This window comes from Lepeophtheirus salmonis, chromosome 14, assembly GCF_016086655.4.
Source record: "Lepeophtheirus salmonis chromosome 14, UVic_Lsal_1.4, whole genome shotgun sequence".
NCBI classification, from domain to species: Eukaryota; Metazoa; Arthropoda; class Copepoda; order Siphonostomatoida; family Caligidae; genus Lepeophtheirus; species Lepeophtheirus salmonis.
This window is the reverse complement of record NC_052144.2, coordinates 21,649,087-21,668,291: the sequence shown is the minus strand read 5'-3', so window position 1 is coordinate 21,668,291 and position 19,205 is coordinate 21,649,087. Positions and strand designations below refer to the sequence as shown.

The 19,205-nt window shown below is 33.8% G+C and overlaps 1 protein-coding gene, 1 long non-coding RNA gene and 1 pseudogene across 4 annotated transcripts in view; 1 reads left to right on the top strand and 2 right to left on the bottom strand.

Annotated features, from left to right (window-relative positions):
• LOC121129321 (uncharacterized) overlaps positions 1-7,278 on the bottom strand; it is a 29,114-nt gene extending 21,836 nt beyond the window's left edge. Inside the window, exon 1 of one of the 2 annotated variants that reach the window (XM_040725032.2) lies at positions 5,277-7,278. In XM_040725032.2, the coding sequence (XP_040580966.1) occupies positions 5,277-6,634 (1,358 nt within the window). In that variant the 5' untranslated portion in view covers positions 6,635-7,278. The remainder of the gene's footprint in view (positions 1-5,276) is intronic. The other variant, XM_040725030.2, reaches the window with a different exon arrangement.
• Positions 7,279-8,806: 1,528 nt separating this feature from the next.
• Positions 8,807-18,825, top strand: LOC139907163 (uncharacterized). Of its 2 annotated transcripts, XR_011783581.1 has the most exons (3): positions 8,807-11,056; positions 11,114-11,622; positions 18,328-18,825. It is a non-coding gene; the product is annotated as an uncharacterized lncRNA (long non-coding RNA). The 2 variants fall into 2 exon arrangements; XR_011783580.1 differs by having other exon boundaries at positions 8,807-11,622.
• On the bottom strand, positions 14,193-17,031 carry LOC121128822 (probable cytochrome P450 9f2; annotated as a pseudogene).
• Positions 18,826-19,205: the final 380 nt, after the last annotated feature.

Genomic DNA, 19,205 nt, shown 5'->3' with positions numbered 1-19,205 from the left:
ATAAAACGGAGGATTTCTTAGGGAGTTATCTTCTATATTATTAAAAGAGAGTTGGTCAGTTCATCGACCCCTAATAACTAAGGACAACTCCCCTTCCCCAAAGAAGCCCTGTGATAAAAAGGTTGGGAATCACTTATTTATAAAAAAAAACACATAATTTATAAATAATATGATATTCCCCATTGTATATACATAACCATGTTATAATTATACATGTATATATATTCAGGGTGCGTAATTGAAAACTAGACATTTTTAATCTGACATTTTAACAAGTTTAATTTCGGAAACTAGCGGACCTACATTAACTAAGCTTTGTTAAGATGTTGAGACATTGCTGCCATTTATAATCTTCAATTTAGCCTCCATCTACTTAAATAATAGCATTGATGCACCCTTGGAAGCTAAAACAGTATGAAATAATGTAATTAAGCTTCATGGAGTTCCAATGCTCATCTACAGAAGCTTCTAGATTTGCTGCCCCTACCTGAGAGGCCTGGTCTCGACATGCAGCCCGAAACAAATTTGATTGGGTTAGTATTTGGCGAGTATGGTGGCCACATTTTATTAGGCGAGAATGGAATGTTAGCCTCCGAAAAGGACTATGTAAACTTTGTGGTGTATGCCGGAGCTCGTCTCGATGCTAATACCATAATTAATGGCCTCCTTGACGTTGAAAGTCTGCCTGCTTGTCTTAGTCAAGTTTGGGAACTCTGTTGGTGTGTGTTCCCCACGAAGTAGAGAAGCAATTTCAATTCTTTTGACTCTTTATGAGGCTAATTTTCGTTTGATCGTGTAATTTTTTTGTAGGAGAATGTCAATACAGAAGTTTCCCATCTGGTGGGAGGAATTATCAATTCTTCTCATGTATTTTTCTTATTTATTTCTTTAATAAGTGTCCAGATTTCAACTACGCACTCGGTGGTATCAAATAATATTAGTAGGTAGGTAGGTACTTGCGAACCTTTTTGAGTATATTTATAATAGACTACTATAGAAATATGTATTCATTATGTATGTACCTTCCGGGTACCTTGGTTCCATATTTTAATAAATGTTAAAATATTTTGGTTTAAAAAAAAAAATAAAAAAAAATGCAAATCACATTACTAAAATGATGCAAAATATAAATATTTGAACATATTAATCAATGTACCCATATATTAAATATAATACCTACAACATGCTTTATTTCAATATTGCAGTAAAATTATTATAATATGTAGGCAATAGGAATACAGGGCACGGAAACAAATTTTTCCGGTCACCAAAAACAAAATTTTAAGGATAAAAACTCAAAATTTAATTAACTGATTTGAAAAAAATATATTTACAAAAATTGTGGGCAAATCAAAGAGGCTGCCTCTTATTCGATAGGGCATCCAATGGAAGTAATGACAGTCTCAATACGGTGCCTGAAGCTGCTACATAATTTGACAATTTTGTCCTCACAGTAGTTGGCCCAGTCCTTGGGAATGGAGAACTTCAGTTCTCTCACATTTTGTTGGCATTTGTGATCCCCTCTATGGCGCCGACCCAAAAATAATAAGGGAGTTTAAGTCGGGATGACGGAGGCCACGTTTTTGTGCGCAGAACTTTACTTCCACAAAAATGTTACGATCAACGAAGTATTTATTCCACAAACGTGGAAAAGGCAGAGTGTCTGAAGATGATTATGTACAATGATGAAGATCCAATGTAGAATTGACATGTTAAAAACAAAAACAAAAACTGAAATTCAACATGGTAACCCTGACAATTTGAAGAATGTTTTGGAGAGAAAGAATAATGTACATGACGTTTCATTAGATCAGCTGCAATCAGCTGAGAGAGAGGAAGGAGAAAAAGATATAAACAAGGACATTCCATAGAATTACTCCGATGTCGATCCTCAATTCTACTCTGAGTCCAACAAGTACTAACAATTATAACTCTGCAAAAAATCCTCAGGTTCAGTGTCTTTTATGAACACATACGAACGTTCAAACAGGTTTTGAATATAATTTAATCTATTTAGGAGAGGATGTTCACTACTCAGGAATTAAATAACATGATAGGTACTAAGGTAAAGAAAATTCTTTCCTTAATAAACTATCAAATACAAATTAACTGGCCAGCTAAAAAACACAAGGAATTTACATCATCGATTATGAAATAACAACAAAGCGTGCTAACGCCATGATGATGTCAGACTGCCACAGGGATCAAGATTTCATTGAAATACCCGCAAAAATTCATTGATTTTGAGCTAAGCAAATCGATGTGGGCCATTGCCAGAGATCTCAACTGCTCTGAAAGGTGCATCAGGAAGTGTATGGAAGATTATTTGCGATTCAAATCAAATAAGATGCAAAGAGCTTAGCTTCTGACAGAAAAGACAAACGTAGAACTGGGTATTTTTTGTTCTTGGACCCAATTTTTGGCCTCTGAACTTACCAAATCTCAACCCAATGGACTAGTTTTTGTTGGACGTATTACATTATAATATGTTAACAAACAACAAGTTTTCACAAATTAGCCCTAAATATTGACTACACCTAACCCAATATAAAATTCACCATTTCCCCCTAGAAAAACTAATTGATTAATGAAAATAAGAAAATCATTGCCCAAAAACATGTACACAGACGCTAATGAATTTGTAGAAAATAGGCTATCAAATAACATCCAATAATATTGTGAATACAATTTATGAACACTCGATCTTATAATAAGGAGTCAAGATGACACTTTATATTAGTTAAACATCTGTATTTGTAACGTGGGTAGTACCACATCATAAGGGATTTAGATTCGCTGAAGTGAGTAACGTGAAATCCAATTAAATTAATCAAACATTTTTCTTTCAAAAAAAAAAAAAAAAAAAAAAAAAAAAATCGTCATTATAGAGATATGTATATATTTATATACGTTCTATATATAATAAACAAAACATGTATTCCTAAAAAATGACTTATTTGCCAAGTGTGTGCAAGGATATATGTGTACAACACATTATTGGATGACATATTTATGTACCGTTTTCATGGGAAGTTAAATACACAGAACTGACTATAAATACCTATGTATACATTTAAGTTTAGTTGCCAATACGTCTAAAAAGAATTTACAGCTTAAAATTAAGAAACGATTTCATTGCTTGTTAATGTATGATGCTTCAAGGAACACTACAAAATTTCTAGGAAATAGTAGTAGCAGTTATTTTAACTGTATCAGCAGACATTGCGAAAATATATTTAACTAAAAAATAACCAAACAATATTTGTTAGGTTACAGTCTTTCGTATATATGTACAGGGTGGGGATTTTATATCCAGGAAATTTAAATACATATACTACAATATATATTTCCCACAATTAATTCAGGGATTCACAAATCTTTTGCTCTACATAGGTTCGTAGTGAAGTTAATGCCTCAAATCAGCATCCAACCTGGCCCTGGGATAGGCCTTGACGGGGAACTCCTTCTCCATATTTGTCATTGCATCGAGAATGGAAGCCAGTATTATGTGCACGTTTATTGGACTATCTTTCTAAGACGCCCCACACATAGTTGTCCAGGGGGTTCAGATCCAGAGAGCCCCATTTCCTTTGCCCAAATAATAAACGTATTGTGATTTTCCGTTATAAATCCGGTTCCAATTACCAGTTTTGGACAATTTAAAATTCCAGCATGACTCTAGACCTGTTAACATGAATTTAAGCTCTCAACATAATTAAATATGGAGTTATTTGCGTCCTTTGGTGTTTGCCCGGTAAAGAAGCACACAATAGTGGCCCCACAGCACTCGTATTCGGAGGACATCTCAAGGATTTTATATATATTGTTACACAGTTTTGTCAGCTGAATCTTTCATAAACATGGATCTCGGGGTTGCCAAGCTCTAAACTTGTTCCAAGTTTAAAATCCCCAACCTGTATGTATAGTAAGCCTCGCCTAGTATATTTAATAACTGTAGGTACATCCCTCTATTGTTTTGTTTTGAAACTAATGGATGACTCTACCACATATTCATTCATTATGACATTATCGGTAAATATATAGTATATTATGTAGAGCCCTGAGGTCATTAATATACCACAAGTAACAGTATTTAGATATGAAGTAAAAGCACACAACAGGCCTACGAAATGTGCCGTAAGATTACAATTGACTCATCCTACAAAGCTACACTATTTTAATAATAAATTATATAAGTATCAATGTAGAAGACTATATCTTTCAAAATAAAGAACGTGTGCTTAATTTTCTTTAAGTTAAGAGATAGCAGTCATAGTATTTCTTATGATCAATTTATTTTATTTCAATTTTTAGACGCCCTTCTCATTTTTAAAACATAAAATTAGACGTTTAAGTGAAGAATTTAAGAGATAGTTATTTATTCGATTATATGTGCATATATTGTTTGCCATGAGAAGACAATAGCTCTCTTATTCTCAGAATTGAATGAAGAAGAAAAAAATAGTTTAAAATATCAATTATAATATTTTTTTTGTCGATCGGAAGATGTGTTTAAAAGTAAATTAGTAATGGGGTAGTAGAGGAAGGAGCCGAAAGAACGTACACTTTCTAGATGCAACTGTTTGTCTCTCTTAAATAATATATATATATATAAATGCAATTGAGGGAGTAGAAACCTTCCTCCCTCTATAGACATTATGTATGTATAATAATACTGTTATAAGCGAAAGTGCAACGTACATAAGAGAAAGGGAGAAATGCATGTGTCATCTTTCCTTTCGAAAACTACTTGATGTATGTGGGGTGTCGATATATATATATACAATTATTCATATAATATAATTTCATATACCCACCTACGTATGTGTTTCATTAAATTCAGTACGTCTCAAATACTAAAAATAATTCATTTCCCTCGAAAAAACTAAACCCCAACAAACCCCGACTTCTATGTAGAAAAGGCTTGCATAGTCAAATAACTGTGAATAAAGCTTTCTTTTATTGTTAAGAGCCCAGTAGAAAACGACGAAAACATAAGAAAAAAAAAAGTATTCTTCTTCTTCTTTCTTGTGTCTTATATTTTAAGGTGATTGAACAAATATATCCTATAATGATTTTGACCCTTACAACCTCATCCTTTACTGTAACTAAAGGGAGGGGTGGAGGGCAAAATCCACTAATTTTTGTACCTTAAACACAACATCACTTTAGGGCTATACACAAAAATAACGATAATGATAATAATAACTACAACAATAGTCCATGATTATATCTTCCTCTGAAATATAAAGAAAGAAGTAAGTTAGCAAGCTTACCTATTATCAATGTCCTCTTCAACAAATGGTGCATTTTGCTGAGTAGATATTTCTTCGAGTCTTTCAACTAGATGTTCGTTATCTATAGGGTGGTCAAAATGCGCAGGATAAAATGTAGTAGGGGGTAGAATATCCGTTTCAGCACGAGAAGGCGGAATAGAATTTACAGCACTTGATGTCGACATAAGTCCTCCAAAAGTGAGAGGTGTAATAAGGGATGATGAAATAGAGGCTCCCCCCTCTAATATAAGTTGTTGATGGTGCGTTGACATTTGAGGCGATGGGACGGGTTGTGTATGGTGCCCAGATCCTGAAGATGAGACTAGATTGGTGGATGTTTGTTGTTGCGGTAATAAGAGGGATTGCTGCTGTTGTTTGATCATGGACTGACAAGTGACAGGGGTAGCAGCAAATTGTATGACTTGTTGAGGATTAGGTTGCTTCTGTAAAAGCTGTTGAAACATTTGCTGTTGATGCTGAGAAGCTGACGTGGGATACGAAGGTGGTGCAGTTGAGGGACTTTGAACCACACTTGGAGTTTGCGGATTACTACTCATTCTGACAGGTTCTGCAATGGATGAAAAATTGGGAATGTGCTGAGACGAGGAGGAAGGCACTGTGGAAGATGTTGTGACGGAAGTATGGGGAGAAGGACGTTCTTCCTCATGTTCTCCATTGTCAGTAAGCTCGTTTTTATCCGACACAACGGTGCTATTAGAGGATATCGTTCTTTTATCTATATAATCAATACAAGTCCATCTCCCTCTCTTAAGAGGTATATTCGTCTCCATTCGAACCACTTTAAAACGATCACGAGGACCATGGCGAGCATCAATAGAATTATTTGGATGTGAGACCGCTAATACCGAGCTCACCCACTTAGCATTTTTAGAAAAAACGGGAACAGCTTCATTGAGCACACTCATTGCAGATGCAGGAAGTCCATTGGAAGATAAAATAGAGACGGCTGCTTCTTTGGATCCGCCTGCAGCAACAACTGCAGCAGCTGCAGAGGCAGCCGCATCAAATGAATTTCTACGCATGGTAGACATGAACTTTTTGGAAGGTTGAGCCGGAAGCTCAGGCCCATCCGAAATATCTTCTGTATGCGAATCATCCGGATCATCCTCGCCCGATTCTTCGGGGTCGTTGGAAGGTGGACGAGAGGGAAGGATGTTGGTGATCTTAAAGGAGGTATTCTTACGTTTACTTTGCAGCAAAGGATCGCTCACACTTGGGCCTACACTCAGCGGTGCATTACAAAGCAGTAAAGGATCCAGTGGAGGAGGAAGAGACGCTGCGTCTTCTCCGCCCACAGAGCCAACCCTACCGCTCCCCTTCATCCCGTCACTCCACATTCAATTCACGATAAACACACAATCTGGAATTGAGTCCTTCTGCAATGCCGATTATCCTAGCACACACTCATTTCTTCACTTCCATCCTCACACAAGAGCCCGACATGCAAAACAATCCAAAGCCACACCCACTTCGTCCAACCCTCAAGTCTTTCTCTACTCAAGAGGACCTACTACTACGTTTACTTTCTTCTTCTTCCTCCTCCTCCTTCTTCTTCTTTCTCTTCCTCTTCTAGCTTCTACTTCTACTTCTACTTCTCCTTCCTTCCTTCCTTCCTTCCCTCGACGTTGCCTCAATCCCAGACAGAGAGACTCTCACAGATCCGGCCCTTACTCCACTCCACAGTCTTGAGCTTCCCTTCCCTTCCCTTGTCCTCACTCCCTCACGCAGAAACGTCTTTCCACACCACTCCACAGATCCTCCAATAGATGGGGCAGACCAACTCCACTCTTCCCAGGAAGAGTCCTCGCTCTTCACAAGAACCAACGACACTCGTAGGAGGAACAACAACAGAGTCAGTCTTAAATGCTGTTATATAGAAAAATCCCACAAGATCCTGGTATAACAACAACAAGAACTAGAATAAAAAATATCCACTAATTCCCCTTTTTCTTCTTCTTCTTCATTCACATCTCATTCTTCTTCTTTTCTTTTTCTTTTTCACTCAAGCTGCTGCCGCTGTTGTAACACTACTCATTCCAGTCACTGCCCCCCTCCCCACTGCTGCTACTTATTAGTACATTTTATACACATATATGTGGCCCATCAAGATAAAAACAGTCTTACACAAAACAAATCAGGAAAAGGAGAAAATCATACTTTATTATGTACAAGTAAGGATGTCTGTTCGAGTTTTAATTACAACATAGGTCATTCAAATGACCAACTATAGATTGAAGCTATCATTACATTTTGATCTATACAAATTACATGGTTATAATGTATTTATTTGGTATAAAACTGTGGGGATTTGAACTTTTACAATGCTACAAAATTCTTAAATTTGAGTACTTCTTGGGATGAGATAAATCATGAATTGAATACTCAATTATTGATTTATCTCATCCCAAGAAGTACTGTCTCATTTTTTGGTTGCAACTTGAACAATTTTCTTGTACAAGCTGCAACTACAAAATGAAATGAATAATATTAAATGAAGTATTTTAAGTACTTAGGGGATGAAGATAATGCAATGATTGAATACTTAATATACAATCCATATATGCACAACGCCATTTTAACCTTTTTAGTACAAATTAATCAAATATAACCAATATGTGGCACGTTATAATGATCAAAGGACCACAGTTATAAAACTCGTAATTACACAGTATCAATCAATAGTTGGTAAATTGAATGAACAATTTTGTAATTAAATAAGACATTTAAGACGAAGAAATTGCAACCTGTACAAACATCGTAACTTGTACACAATATACCTATGTATATAATATACATAGTGCCCAATAATTTATAGAACTATTTGAGTCAATTCTATGTTTATTATTCAAATTACTGGGATGAGTGTAGATATTCAAGAATTGTGTCTATAGTTCAAACCTTTATTTGATTTAAAAGACTTAGATTGTACCCGATAAAGCCCCTTTTAACTATAAAATCTTATCAATTTCTCATTCTTTTACTTAGGAAATCAATTTTTTTCTACTTTTATTGCAATTTGTGGTGCACCACCCAAAGGGTTAAAAAGATTAATATGTTTAATAGAAGTTGATAATAATTCATTGAAGAATACAAATTATATTCAATTTTGAGAAAAGTCATTCTAGCTTGCTTTTGTGTTGACGGGTCTCATATTTTATTATTATTCCCTTTAATAAAACTTTGTAGTATCTTGGAGCTGCTGCTGCAGCTATTTTTGCTGTTTCCTCCTCCTTTTTCTTCTTTTTCTCTTTCTTTCTTTCTCTCTAGCTCTCTTGCCATTTCTCCCTTCTTGGGATCGAACACTTAATTCCTCTTCTGCAAAATCAAGTAATATTCCTCTACACCTACAGCGCCCTCTAACCATGACATATTCATTCCCGGTTTTATTATTAAACCTCCTTCATTGCATCTTCAAATGCATTTCATTTGATACAACAATGCTAACTCTATTCACTAAATGTATAAGATGATCATAGAAAGCGGCACTTTTTTAAGGCGAATCAATCAATGAAAACACAGCATGTCATTTTAAGATGGCGCTGCAATCATTTCGATCTCTATCATAAACTTCTTTTTTTATGGCTAAGGCCCATTTTGCATGATATTTATAATGATTAAACAGGGCATTGCTATTCATGATGTGGATTGGTGTTTTGTGTAATACATAAATATGTTTATCTTTTTACATAATGTACAGGTTTTATTGATTAAAAGTGATGATTATGAACCGCGAGTCCATCAGCAATTTATCGTACAATATATTAGTTATATTTTGTTACTTGTTTTAGAGAAAATCATTATGTTATTTAAAGTGCTATTGAATTAAATAAGTAATAATGGACCCATAATAATTTATTAAAAGTATGTTAGTGATGTCGTTACATCGTTCATAATTTGTATAATTATAATTCAATCCTATTTGAATACATATGTTTAAGCCTATCGGAACAGTTTCTGGCTTTGAGGTAGAATGAATTATGTAACGATTCAAAGTTCCAACACCACTTGTGAACATGAAGTTAAATTATACAATAGTAAACGAATACATTCAATATTTCCGTCTGTAAGAATGACTCTTACTAAGGGTCATATCACCATATTATATTTCTATGACTTTAGATTTCCGTATATGTACATATTTTTATCAAGAGTTGTCCTTGATTTGTATAAATATTCTTTTATTTTCTATAGAATTAGTTCCGGATGAATGTGTGTCGCCCGACAATTCTCTTCAATCATTCATACCTATCGTATTGATAATAAATCTTCACTTACTAGCATATTGGAAAAACATTTATTCAGACAATGCCAACTATAGAAATAAGATATCTTTAGTTGAAATTGTAGCAATTATGTACTACCTAATGTAAGTGAGATAAGTTGTTCAGACAATATAAATATGTAACTCAATATTTTTACAACCATAATGCAATTAATATATTTACGTATTTGTTATAAATATATTATTATTAAATGTTAAATTTTTAGAAATTGATTTGACCAGTTATTATTATATAATGATTATTAGGTTTCAGATAATATATAACTTGAATGTTTAATAAAACAAGACTTCTCTGTTTAAATTTGTAAAATATAGTTAGGTATATTTTAACTATATCAAATCAATTAAAATGAATGTTTAATTCGTCATTATTATTATTGAGGAATTAAAATGTTTCTTTAATTGGCCAGATGGAGTTAAGTATAATTAAACATTATTGTATTATAGTTACTCCAACTGAATTAGGAATGGTCTTTGAAGTCCACATAAATAATGCAGGAGCAACTTACTATCGAACCTATGCACATTGAGTTGAAGAGGATAATTCGTCATTATTAATATGATTTCATAACAACTGGTATACACTAGTCTAAAATAATCCAATAGTTTTAATAGTACATAAATATATAATTACAAGTTGAATACAAGGATACAATGACTAACAAATTATTGATATTATTTTCTTTTTTTTAAAGTGAAGTAAGTATAAAAACAAGGTCGTTTGTATATTATCTAAGGAAGTGAGTCTTACAGAGTGAATATATAAGTATGCAATATCCCTTAATCTTCTTAATGATTGTATTGCTTCATAAGAATCTTTTATATGTAAACTAGTAAGCACTATGTAGTCGAACATTTAAAAGTTTACTTAAAATACCAATTGGGCTCAATTATGACCTTTATATCTGCACCAAATATCATCAAATTGTTAACTTAATCTTAAGTTATGATTAAAATTTCAATATCTATAAATTACATAATGAAAGCCAGTACTGGAAATTATAGAAAAAACCCCGCATTTTCTCTTATTTTAAAAGTGAAATTGATGTAGTTAAAAGTTATCCTATCTTTATGAAAATTACATTTTTGAGATCTAAGAGAAAAAACACAGTAAAAAAAACACCACAGGTTTTTGATTTTCAAAAAAATGAAAATTACGACCCAGCCTAATGAATATCCTAATGTCGTAAACAAATATGCATTATATGGGAGTATGAGTGGATTCAGATCCATACATTCGGATATTCTATGAATAATAGCAATTAAAATTATTATCGTCAACTTCCACGCAAGTCTTCTGCAAGATTTTCCCTCTCCATAAATTGGCATTTTGTAACATACCTATAGCGTGAAGTCTATGCCTAATTTCATTTTTTTTTCTTCCTCTCTTAAGGTGAAATCATGAAGTGAATAAATCTTGACGTCATAGTTAATAAACAAGGCATATCATTGAATATATGGGAAACGTAGAAGAAGGGTTGGTATTTTCTATAAAAAACCCTGAAATTACTCTATTTTTCTCGAATCAATATAGGAAATATTGGCATAACTGAAAACTATAGAACAAAATACATTAACTATACTTAAATTTATCATACAAATTTATAATTTTTTTTGAAATCCTTTAACATACCTTGATTGATATATACATATATTGTTTGGCTTCATATTCATAAATAGTTGATGTTGCGTGATTTTCATAATAAACTTCCGTTTATGACGATATTTAAAGAAAATATTTATTTATTTAATTATTCTATTTGAGTATAGGCACAACAAATTAAATACACTAAATTTTATTATTAAAAAGTAATCTTTATTTTATAATCTTAAGTTAGTCGTACCAATATTTTTTTAAATGTAATTTTTTTACGACAATAATTGATCAAGAATATGCGGAGGCCTGGCACATTTATGATCAAATTGTAATACCCTTTCCAATTATATATATATAATATATCAATATATATTAATCAAGAATAAATGGATAACTTGCAAAATTCAAAGTCGTTTAGTTCAAGTACTAGTTCTCTGTTGTGACAGGTATGTCCCTACCAGTATGTAAATACTCTTTATGTTAAATTATATTCTTTGTAATATTGTTATTGGCATGTTAATAAAGAACCTGAATAAACTTTTGCACTCACTTGGCACTATCCTCTTGTCGAATCTAGTAGCAGATCCTGGTGACGAGCCTTAATATCTAATTACTCATCATATTAATAGGTGTCTATACATAACACCCTGGCATACGAGGATGGTGAAGCTACTTCCACGCCTTACTATTAATCACTTACGGGAGGAATGTTATAGAATGGAACTAGCTGAGTCTAAGGAAGAATTGCCGGGTCTACGTAAACCTCAACTTGTAGCCTTATTGAAAAGCATCTTGAAACATGTGGATGTGCTCCTAAAAACCTTCGACTTCGAGAAGCCTTCTCCTTCAACACCTGATACGGATCCATGTCGGGAATATGTAACTGTGGTGTTTTCCAAACGTCTCCTTAGGAAATGTCCTGGCCTAGAAGAGGCCATCGGTGGTCCACATGGAGTGATGAATTGTGGAACTACGTAGCACTCTATCCGGATCTGTCTGCAGAACGAAATGCGGCTCTCTTACTTCATTGCGCCGGCTCAAATGTCCAACAGTGGCATAAAACTCTCGATATGGAACCTCAGGTCAATGATGGTTCATGCACATCTCTCCTACGCGATATGGAGGAAACCTTTTCTCCAATAAAGTCTCTGTTAAATGAACGATTTTGCTTGACTGAGATTAAACATACTGTGGGAGAACCAATCGGTCACTTTGTAACCCGTCCAGGGAGTCAGGCACGGTTCTCTTATCTCTAATGTTTATCCTGTGATCCTCATTATGAAGATGATGTGCTATCATTAAGAATACGAACTTAAATAAACTTCGACAGACCGCTTTTGAAAAGAAGTTTGTGAAACTCGAAAAAGTCATTCAGATAGGTCATGCCATGTAATCAGAAGAAGCTCACTCTTAAGAAGTAGTAAATGGAAGATATGTCATGGTTTCTGAATATAAGGGCCCAAAGACACCCTTTGCCCCAAATGTGATTCCAGTCTGAAAATGCGCCCGTCCCTTGAACAAAACCTCAGAAAAAGAGTCTCAAATGTAAATTTTGTGCCACAATGCACACACTTCTTCGTTTTCTTTGTCCTGGCATTGGTAAAATCTGCTTCAAATGAAATGGTGCTGATAATTTCTCATCGTGCTGCAGATCTGGTCAAAGCAACCTGATTGAAGATAAACTCTCCAAGATTTGTTCTACGAATTCTTCCAAACGAGCATTTGTCAAGGTCTTAATACTAAACAAACCCGTTATATTCCTACTCGACTTAGGGGTTAATATAAATATTCTCCCTTGTCAACTTGTAAAAACGGAGTCTATCTCTATTCATATTAGTCACGTTACTGTTTTCGGTGGTAACAAAATTCCTACACAACACCTTCCTTTCTTCCTTGAAAAATCAAAGAAAGGTCCCTTAGATTTTTTTAATAACAAAAGTAAATCAACCAATCTTAGGATCTCAAGCCTGCTTAGATCTTGGTTTTGTTTCTCTTCACAAGCCTTCTTTCCTTCGTAGTTCTGTATACTCAATGGAGTATGATTTGGAATATCTCAAACCAAAATACAAATTCATACTCAAAAACTCGGGTAGCCATATCGCTAAGCCCGTACGGATAGCTATTCATATCATAGAAGGATCTCAACCACGCTATCTTCGAGCTTATCCTGTTCCTCTTGCACTTCGAGATAAAGTTACTGAGGAACTTAACGACATGATATATCGTGGTACCCTTTCAAAGTTTGATACTACAGATTGGGCTTCACCTATTGTAATTGTCTTTAAACCGGACGGGAAGGTTGCGTCTGTGCAGACTATACTCAAACGATATCTCCAGTAGTTAATAAGCTCCTTTACCCTCTCCCATATCCTGAAGAACTGTTCTCAGGGTTAGCAGGTTCACGTTTCTTCTCTAAACTTGATTTTTTTAGCCACTGTTATGAACAGTATGAACTGGAGGAGTTATCTAAGGAATTTTTGACAATCAATACCCCTCTGGGTCTCCTTTAGTATAATGTACTACGTTATAGCCTTTCTTCGGCTCCGGGTATTGTTCAAGCTGTACATGAAAAATTGTTCAAAGGTATCTCCATCTATATCGGTTACCTCCTCATTTACTCTCATTCGAGGTTGGATCACCTTTCTATTCTCCTACAAGTCTATTATAGTATCAAGTCTCCTGGAGGTTGCTTTAAAAAAAGTGAACGTGTGTTTATAAGCCATCAGTTAACATATTTTGGTTTTCAAGTTTCTGAAAATAGAAAGTGACCTGATCCTGAATAGGTTCGTCCAGTACTGGAATTTCCTACTCCTGAATCTATTCTCAAGTCAAGTAATTCGGGGGATTTGTTCAATTTTATGGGTGCTTAGTGGAGAACCTATGCTCAATAGGTTTTGTTCGGTCAAAACAGGATAATTTTATCTTTGTTCTGGTACTTGAGGGACTTCTACAATTCGGCTGCTTCTAGCCATCACGTCGGGGTCACCAGTTTGGCTGTTTCAATAAGAACTCTTACTTTCTTAGGTGCACAAAACAGAGTAACTTTATTCTAGTAAAATCTATAAACATCATTATTAAACGCCAAAGTCCTTAAAGGAGAATCGGTCATATTTACCGGTGTAGCTAATCGCTATATATATATACTTGATGTTGTATTTGGTACCTGTATCCATGTTCAAGTTTGTTCCTGGTATACGATAAGGTTTAGTACAAGATCACTCCAAATTAAGGAATGGAAAATGATGGAAAAACTTCGTAAACAAACATGTCAAAATATTTCATTCCCATAATTTCATTATAACTTAACATTTCCTCTTGATTGGTTTTATTCAGTATGGCTTGAGATATTTCCACAAAGAGTGTTTCTTCCATTTCTGGATAGTTGGTTACATAGACAAACTAGCAGTCATCATTGATGATGTCGTTTCAAAACCTGCAAGCAAGAGTATAAAAACGTTTGCAATCAACGAAGTATCTAATTCGTCTTTATCCAATGATTTCAAGTTCATTTTTGAATTTTGGCGTCCTTGTCAAATGGCGTTAGTTAATCTTCCATGTTATTTTTTTGTTCGATGCTTTCAATTTTGTTATATTCCTGTAACTGGAGATTCACAAAATCTCCACGAGCAATATGACTTTTTTTACGATGTTCAATTGAGTCTTTCATAATTCTTAGGAAAAAGTCCTGACTTATTGGGTTCAAGAGAAAAATTGGAAGAATGTTTGCCAACCAATTTGGAAAAAAGATGAAAACCATAAAAACCAATGTTTGTCTATATTTCCTGCCCTTTCTATTTCTTAAAATATCAACATGATTCATGAATGCCGATTTGTCAATTGTGTTGAAGCAGTTTTCTTCCACCCCAAAACCTGTTTTTGCTATACTTTGTGTAATATATCGACTAATTAAGTATCTTGAATTAATCATTTCTAAATCTATTTTTTCTTAAAATCCAACATATCATCTGCAGCCTTAGATCAAAATATTTCCTTAATAATTATAATATATTAAATGTATTTCAATTTATTAATTTACTTGATCTAAATGTGGAAGCATTGCTTTTAACTTTCGACTTGTTAAGACAGGGCTCATCATTGTTCGAATACTCTTCCATTTTCCTATATCTGAAAGTATAAACATCATATTGGTGAAATATTTATTGTTATGCCCGTACAACTTTGGGGTGGGTTTTCTGGTGGCGAAGTACTCAAAATCTTTAACAAATACGGATTTTGCTAATTCAACATCAAAAACTATAACTCTGAGTGCACCGAAGTCCCAATAAATAAAGAATTTGTCTATTTTTGTTTATATGAATCCACATAGTCTATAAAGTTCCTCCGTCTCAGATATAAATCCCAGAACATCTTTGATCTAAAAGGAAGGAAGCCTTCTCCTAAGAGAATCCTTTAGCCTTAAAAATACCATGATTCTTCGTTGTTTTATTGTAATATCATCCCAAAAGTATAAATAAGATGGATATTATGAGTGCAAAATGTGAAGAAATTATGTATTGTCAACTTGAATGGTATTTACGTACACCAACTTTTTCTTGTACAATTAAGTATTGCGGATAGCCATTGCTATTTCTATAATATTTCAAAGCTTCTATAGTAGAATCATGAAGAATTTCAATGATGAACTGAATGCAAGGAAGGAAAATCCGGGTATAAAGTTGGTAGAGCATCGTTTTTTTAATTTTCTCTGCACCATTTTGGAATTTTTCTTTCATTCTACATATATGTAATTGTGTCACATAGTTCTTCCTTGAAACATGAATCGACAAAATGCTTGTTGTATATTTTTTAATGTTGGCTGAGTTTCTGGTATTTTCATTGAATAATGCAGAACCATTTAGTTGCAAGGTTAGTATCTTTTGAAAAAGAATGAAAGGACATATTTTACTCCTCAGATTCAAGTTCGTGTGCACGAGATCTCGTTTGAATTTGGTGCTTGAAATCAGCGAGGACAGTAGTAATACATTTTGCAAGATCTAAAAAATAGATAGCAATATATATTGTAAATAATAAATTTATGGTTGTGGTGTCGGAGTTATAAAAGAATCCACAACCATGTAATAAATACTGAAGTGTGACTCATCAAAAATAGCTGTAATTGAAAATATTTGATAGTACTTCGTAAGTATATTTGTGTGATATATCATAAGAATAATTATTGTTATTATTTACATATGTATTGACACAATTAATATAGAGATGTGTCGCTCTATTTACAATTATCAAACATATAATAACTCCCCTTTAGATTTGATCAATATTTGGGTTTGAGTAACTTCTGATTTCTCAAATACATACGTCCACTTTCACTCTTAACAATATATCACAGATGATTTTCACAAATAGAATCTATAATCCCTATAGAATCCCATTCTCCCTTAATAGGATTTCGAACTCCAACTGTTGTCCAACTTTAAGCATTGGTAAATCCAGAGCACCCTGATAATTTCTATCTCTAATCTGCTTACGTTTTCTCTCTGCGATCTTAATTATAGAGTCAGATATTCATTGATATCCTGGTTCATGTAGATGAGTCATAGTTTGGAGTTTTCTTCCAAATAACCACTCTGATAGACCAACCCACTTTGGTGTAGTCCTCCACTGAGTATTGCTGAATTAAATTGATTTATGTCGACATTTCCATTTCTCCAGCATTTTTTTACGAGATCTTTCATTCCTTTAACAACTGCTTCAGCATGTCCGTTGCTTTGGGGATGGTGTGAACTTGATATTTCATGATTAATTTTGAAATGATTACAGAATTCTTTGAATTCTATAGATTTGTATTGAGGTATCCCATCGGTTCTCAAACGGTTTGGAATTCCAAATATCATCATGTTACCTTTTAACCCACTTTTGTATCTTATTTGAATTCAACCTCATCCCATTTTCTTCACATCTCTTTATAACTTTATACAAGAGGTTCTTGACTTCTTCCCATGTTTCTTCATATCCCAAAATATCATCAACTATTTTATGAATGTTTTTATACCAGTCATTTCAGAATCACCTCGCCGGCAATATTCATCTCCTGAAGCATTTAAATCCATTGGAGCTCTAGTGAATTGTTTTCTTCCCCCAACAAGTTAAGAATGTGGTTAAAGCTTTGTTTTCTTCATCCAAAGGAACTTGCCAGTAGCCATTTGTTGAATCCAGAGCGAAAAATAGCTTTGCATTTGGGGAAGGGTATTTGCTACTTGATTTGGTGTAGGAAAAGGGTGAATTAGCCTATCTACAAATCAATCCTCTATAATCTACCACAATTCTTACCTCACCCAGAGTCTTTTTTAGGAAAATATGGATAGGACTTGTCCATTCTGTTGGCTTCTTCACTAATTTAATTAGTCCTTGTATCTCCATTTTTCGTAGCTCAGTGTTTTAATAGGTTTATTTCTATATTCTTTTCTAAATATATATGCATTTTCTTGCCCTTCATTGGTGTTAAATTATCTTCTGTATTAAATACAAGTGGATATTTCTTTTTGATCTCTACAATATGGTTTTCAAAATCGCTTGTATTTATTGATTGCATTGAAAAAATACGATTATGAATTTATTTAATGCTATTGGGAAAATCCCCTGGTTCACAACTCAATAAATGCTATGAAAGTAACACTCCGTCAATATTAGGAGACCCAAATCCTTTAGTTTTTACCTTATGACCTTTAAAATTGACCATCATACTCACAGCCCCTTGACATTCAAGGCTTTGATCTCCTGCTGCTATAATCTTGACCATTTGACTTCTATCTATTTTCAGCTTGGTTACTTTTACAATACTTAATGGACTAACTTCTCCGTTGCTCCGGTATCGGGTATTGCATTTACTTCAAATTATTCACTCACAGTATTTTGCGTTGACCAATTTTTATTTTAATCATTGGAGTTGGATTCCTGAATTTTGTTTGCTTAATTACAATTGTTTGTATTTTAACAATCTCACTCCTTTTGTTTTTTGAAATCTGATTTTTTACATGCGTTAAATTTTTCTTATTTCTACATTCTGATCCAAAATGTCCTATTTTATTATATGAAAAACATTATTTATATTTTGCTGGACACACATTTTGACTATGTCTCTGACCTCCACATTATTGCACTAATGTTGAACAATATTTTTTATAACTTTTTAGACAAATTCCCAAAATGGTCTTCCATTGTGCAATTTTGAAGCTCTGTTTCCTGTGCTAGTGCTTTTGCTTGGTTAAAAAATGAAGCAAATTTTCCCCCATCGACTGGATACATGTATTGAAGTCAACTCTACGATTCAGGACGGAGTTTTACTGGTCATGCCCATTCAAAGCATCTAAACAAGCATCAATACTTTGAATGTCACCCATATCTAAGATCTGTTCGAGATTACCCTGACAAGACGAAGAAAGACAGTTATGTAGATATCCTCGCTTCTCATCCAACGGTAATTTTGACATTAAATTCGAAGAATAAAGTCTATGGAAAGCCTTCATCCAGTTTTTGAATTCTATAAGGGTATCGTTCACTTCTAGAGGTTTTAATGAAACCTCTATTTGGTTCTTCTACTCGACACTGTAGTAATATGTTGTAAATCATTTGTGCTATTTTTAATATGATGGTTGAATTCAAAAAATATATTCTATTGACATATCCTCCCATTCTGCATAATCCTCTTTGAGGTACTTGCATTTATTTAATTTAGAGTCATCTTCACTAAGTCCATTACTCATAAACACCAAATTTTAGATGAATACCCTAATCTATAATTCGGATACTTTTAACCTCACTACTGATTTTTTTAAGACTCGCTATGGACATTGTGATCCGATGACATCCTTTTCTAATCTTCCGATGAAGAGTCTTGATAGATTTGAACCTTTATTTAATTTATAATTAAGTAATAACACTAATTCTCAGAATTTTTATTAATAAGGTTTTCCTTTTCGGCTGCCCCATTGGATATATTATATGAACAATCATCGTTATTATTTACATATGTATTGACACAATTAATATAGAGATGTGTCGCTCTATTTAT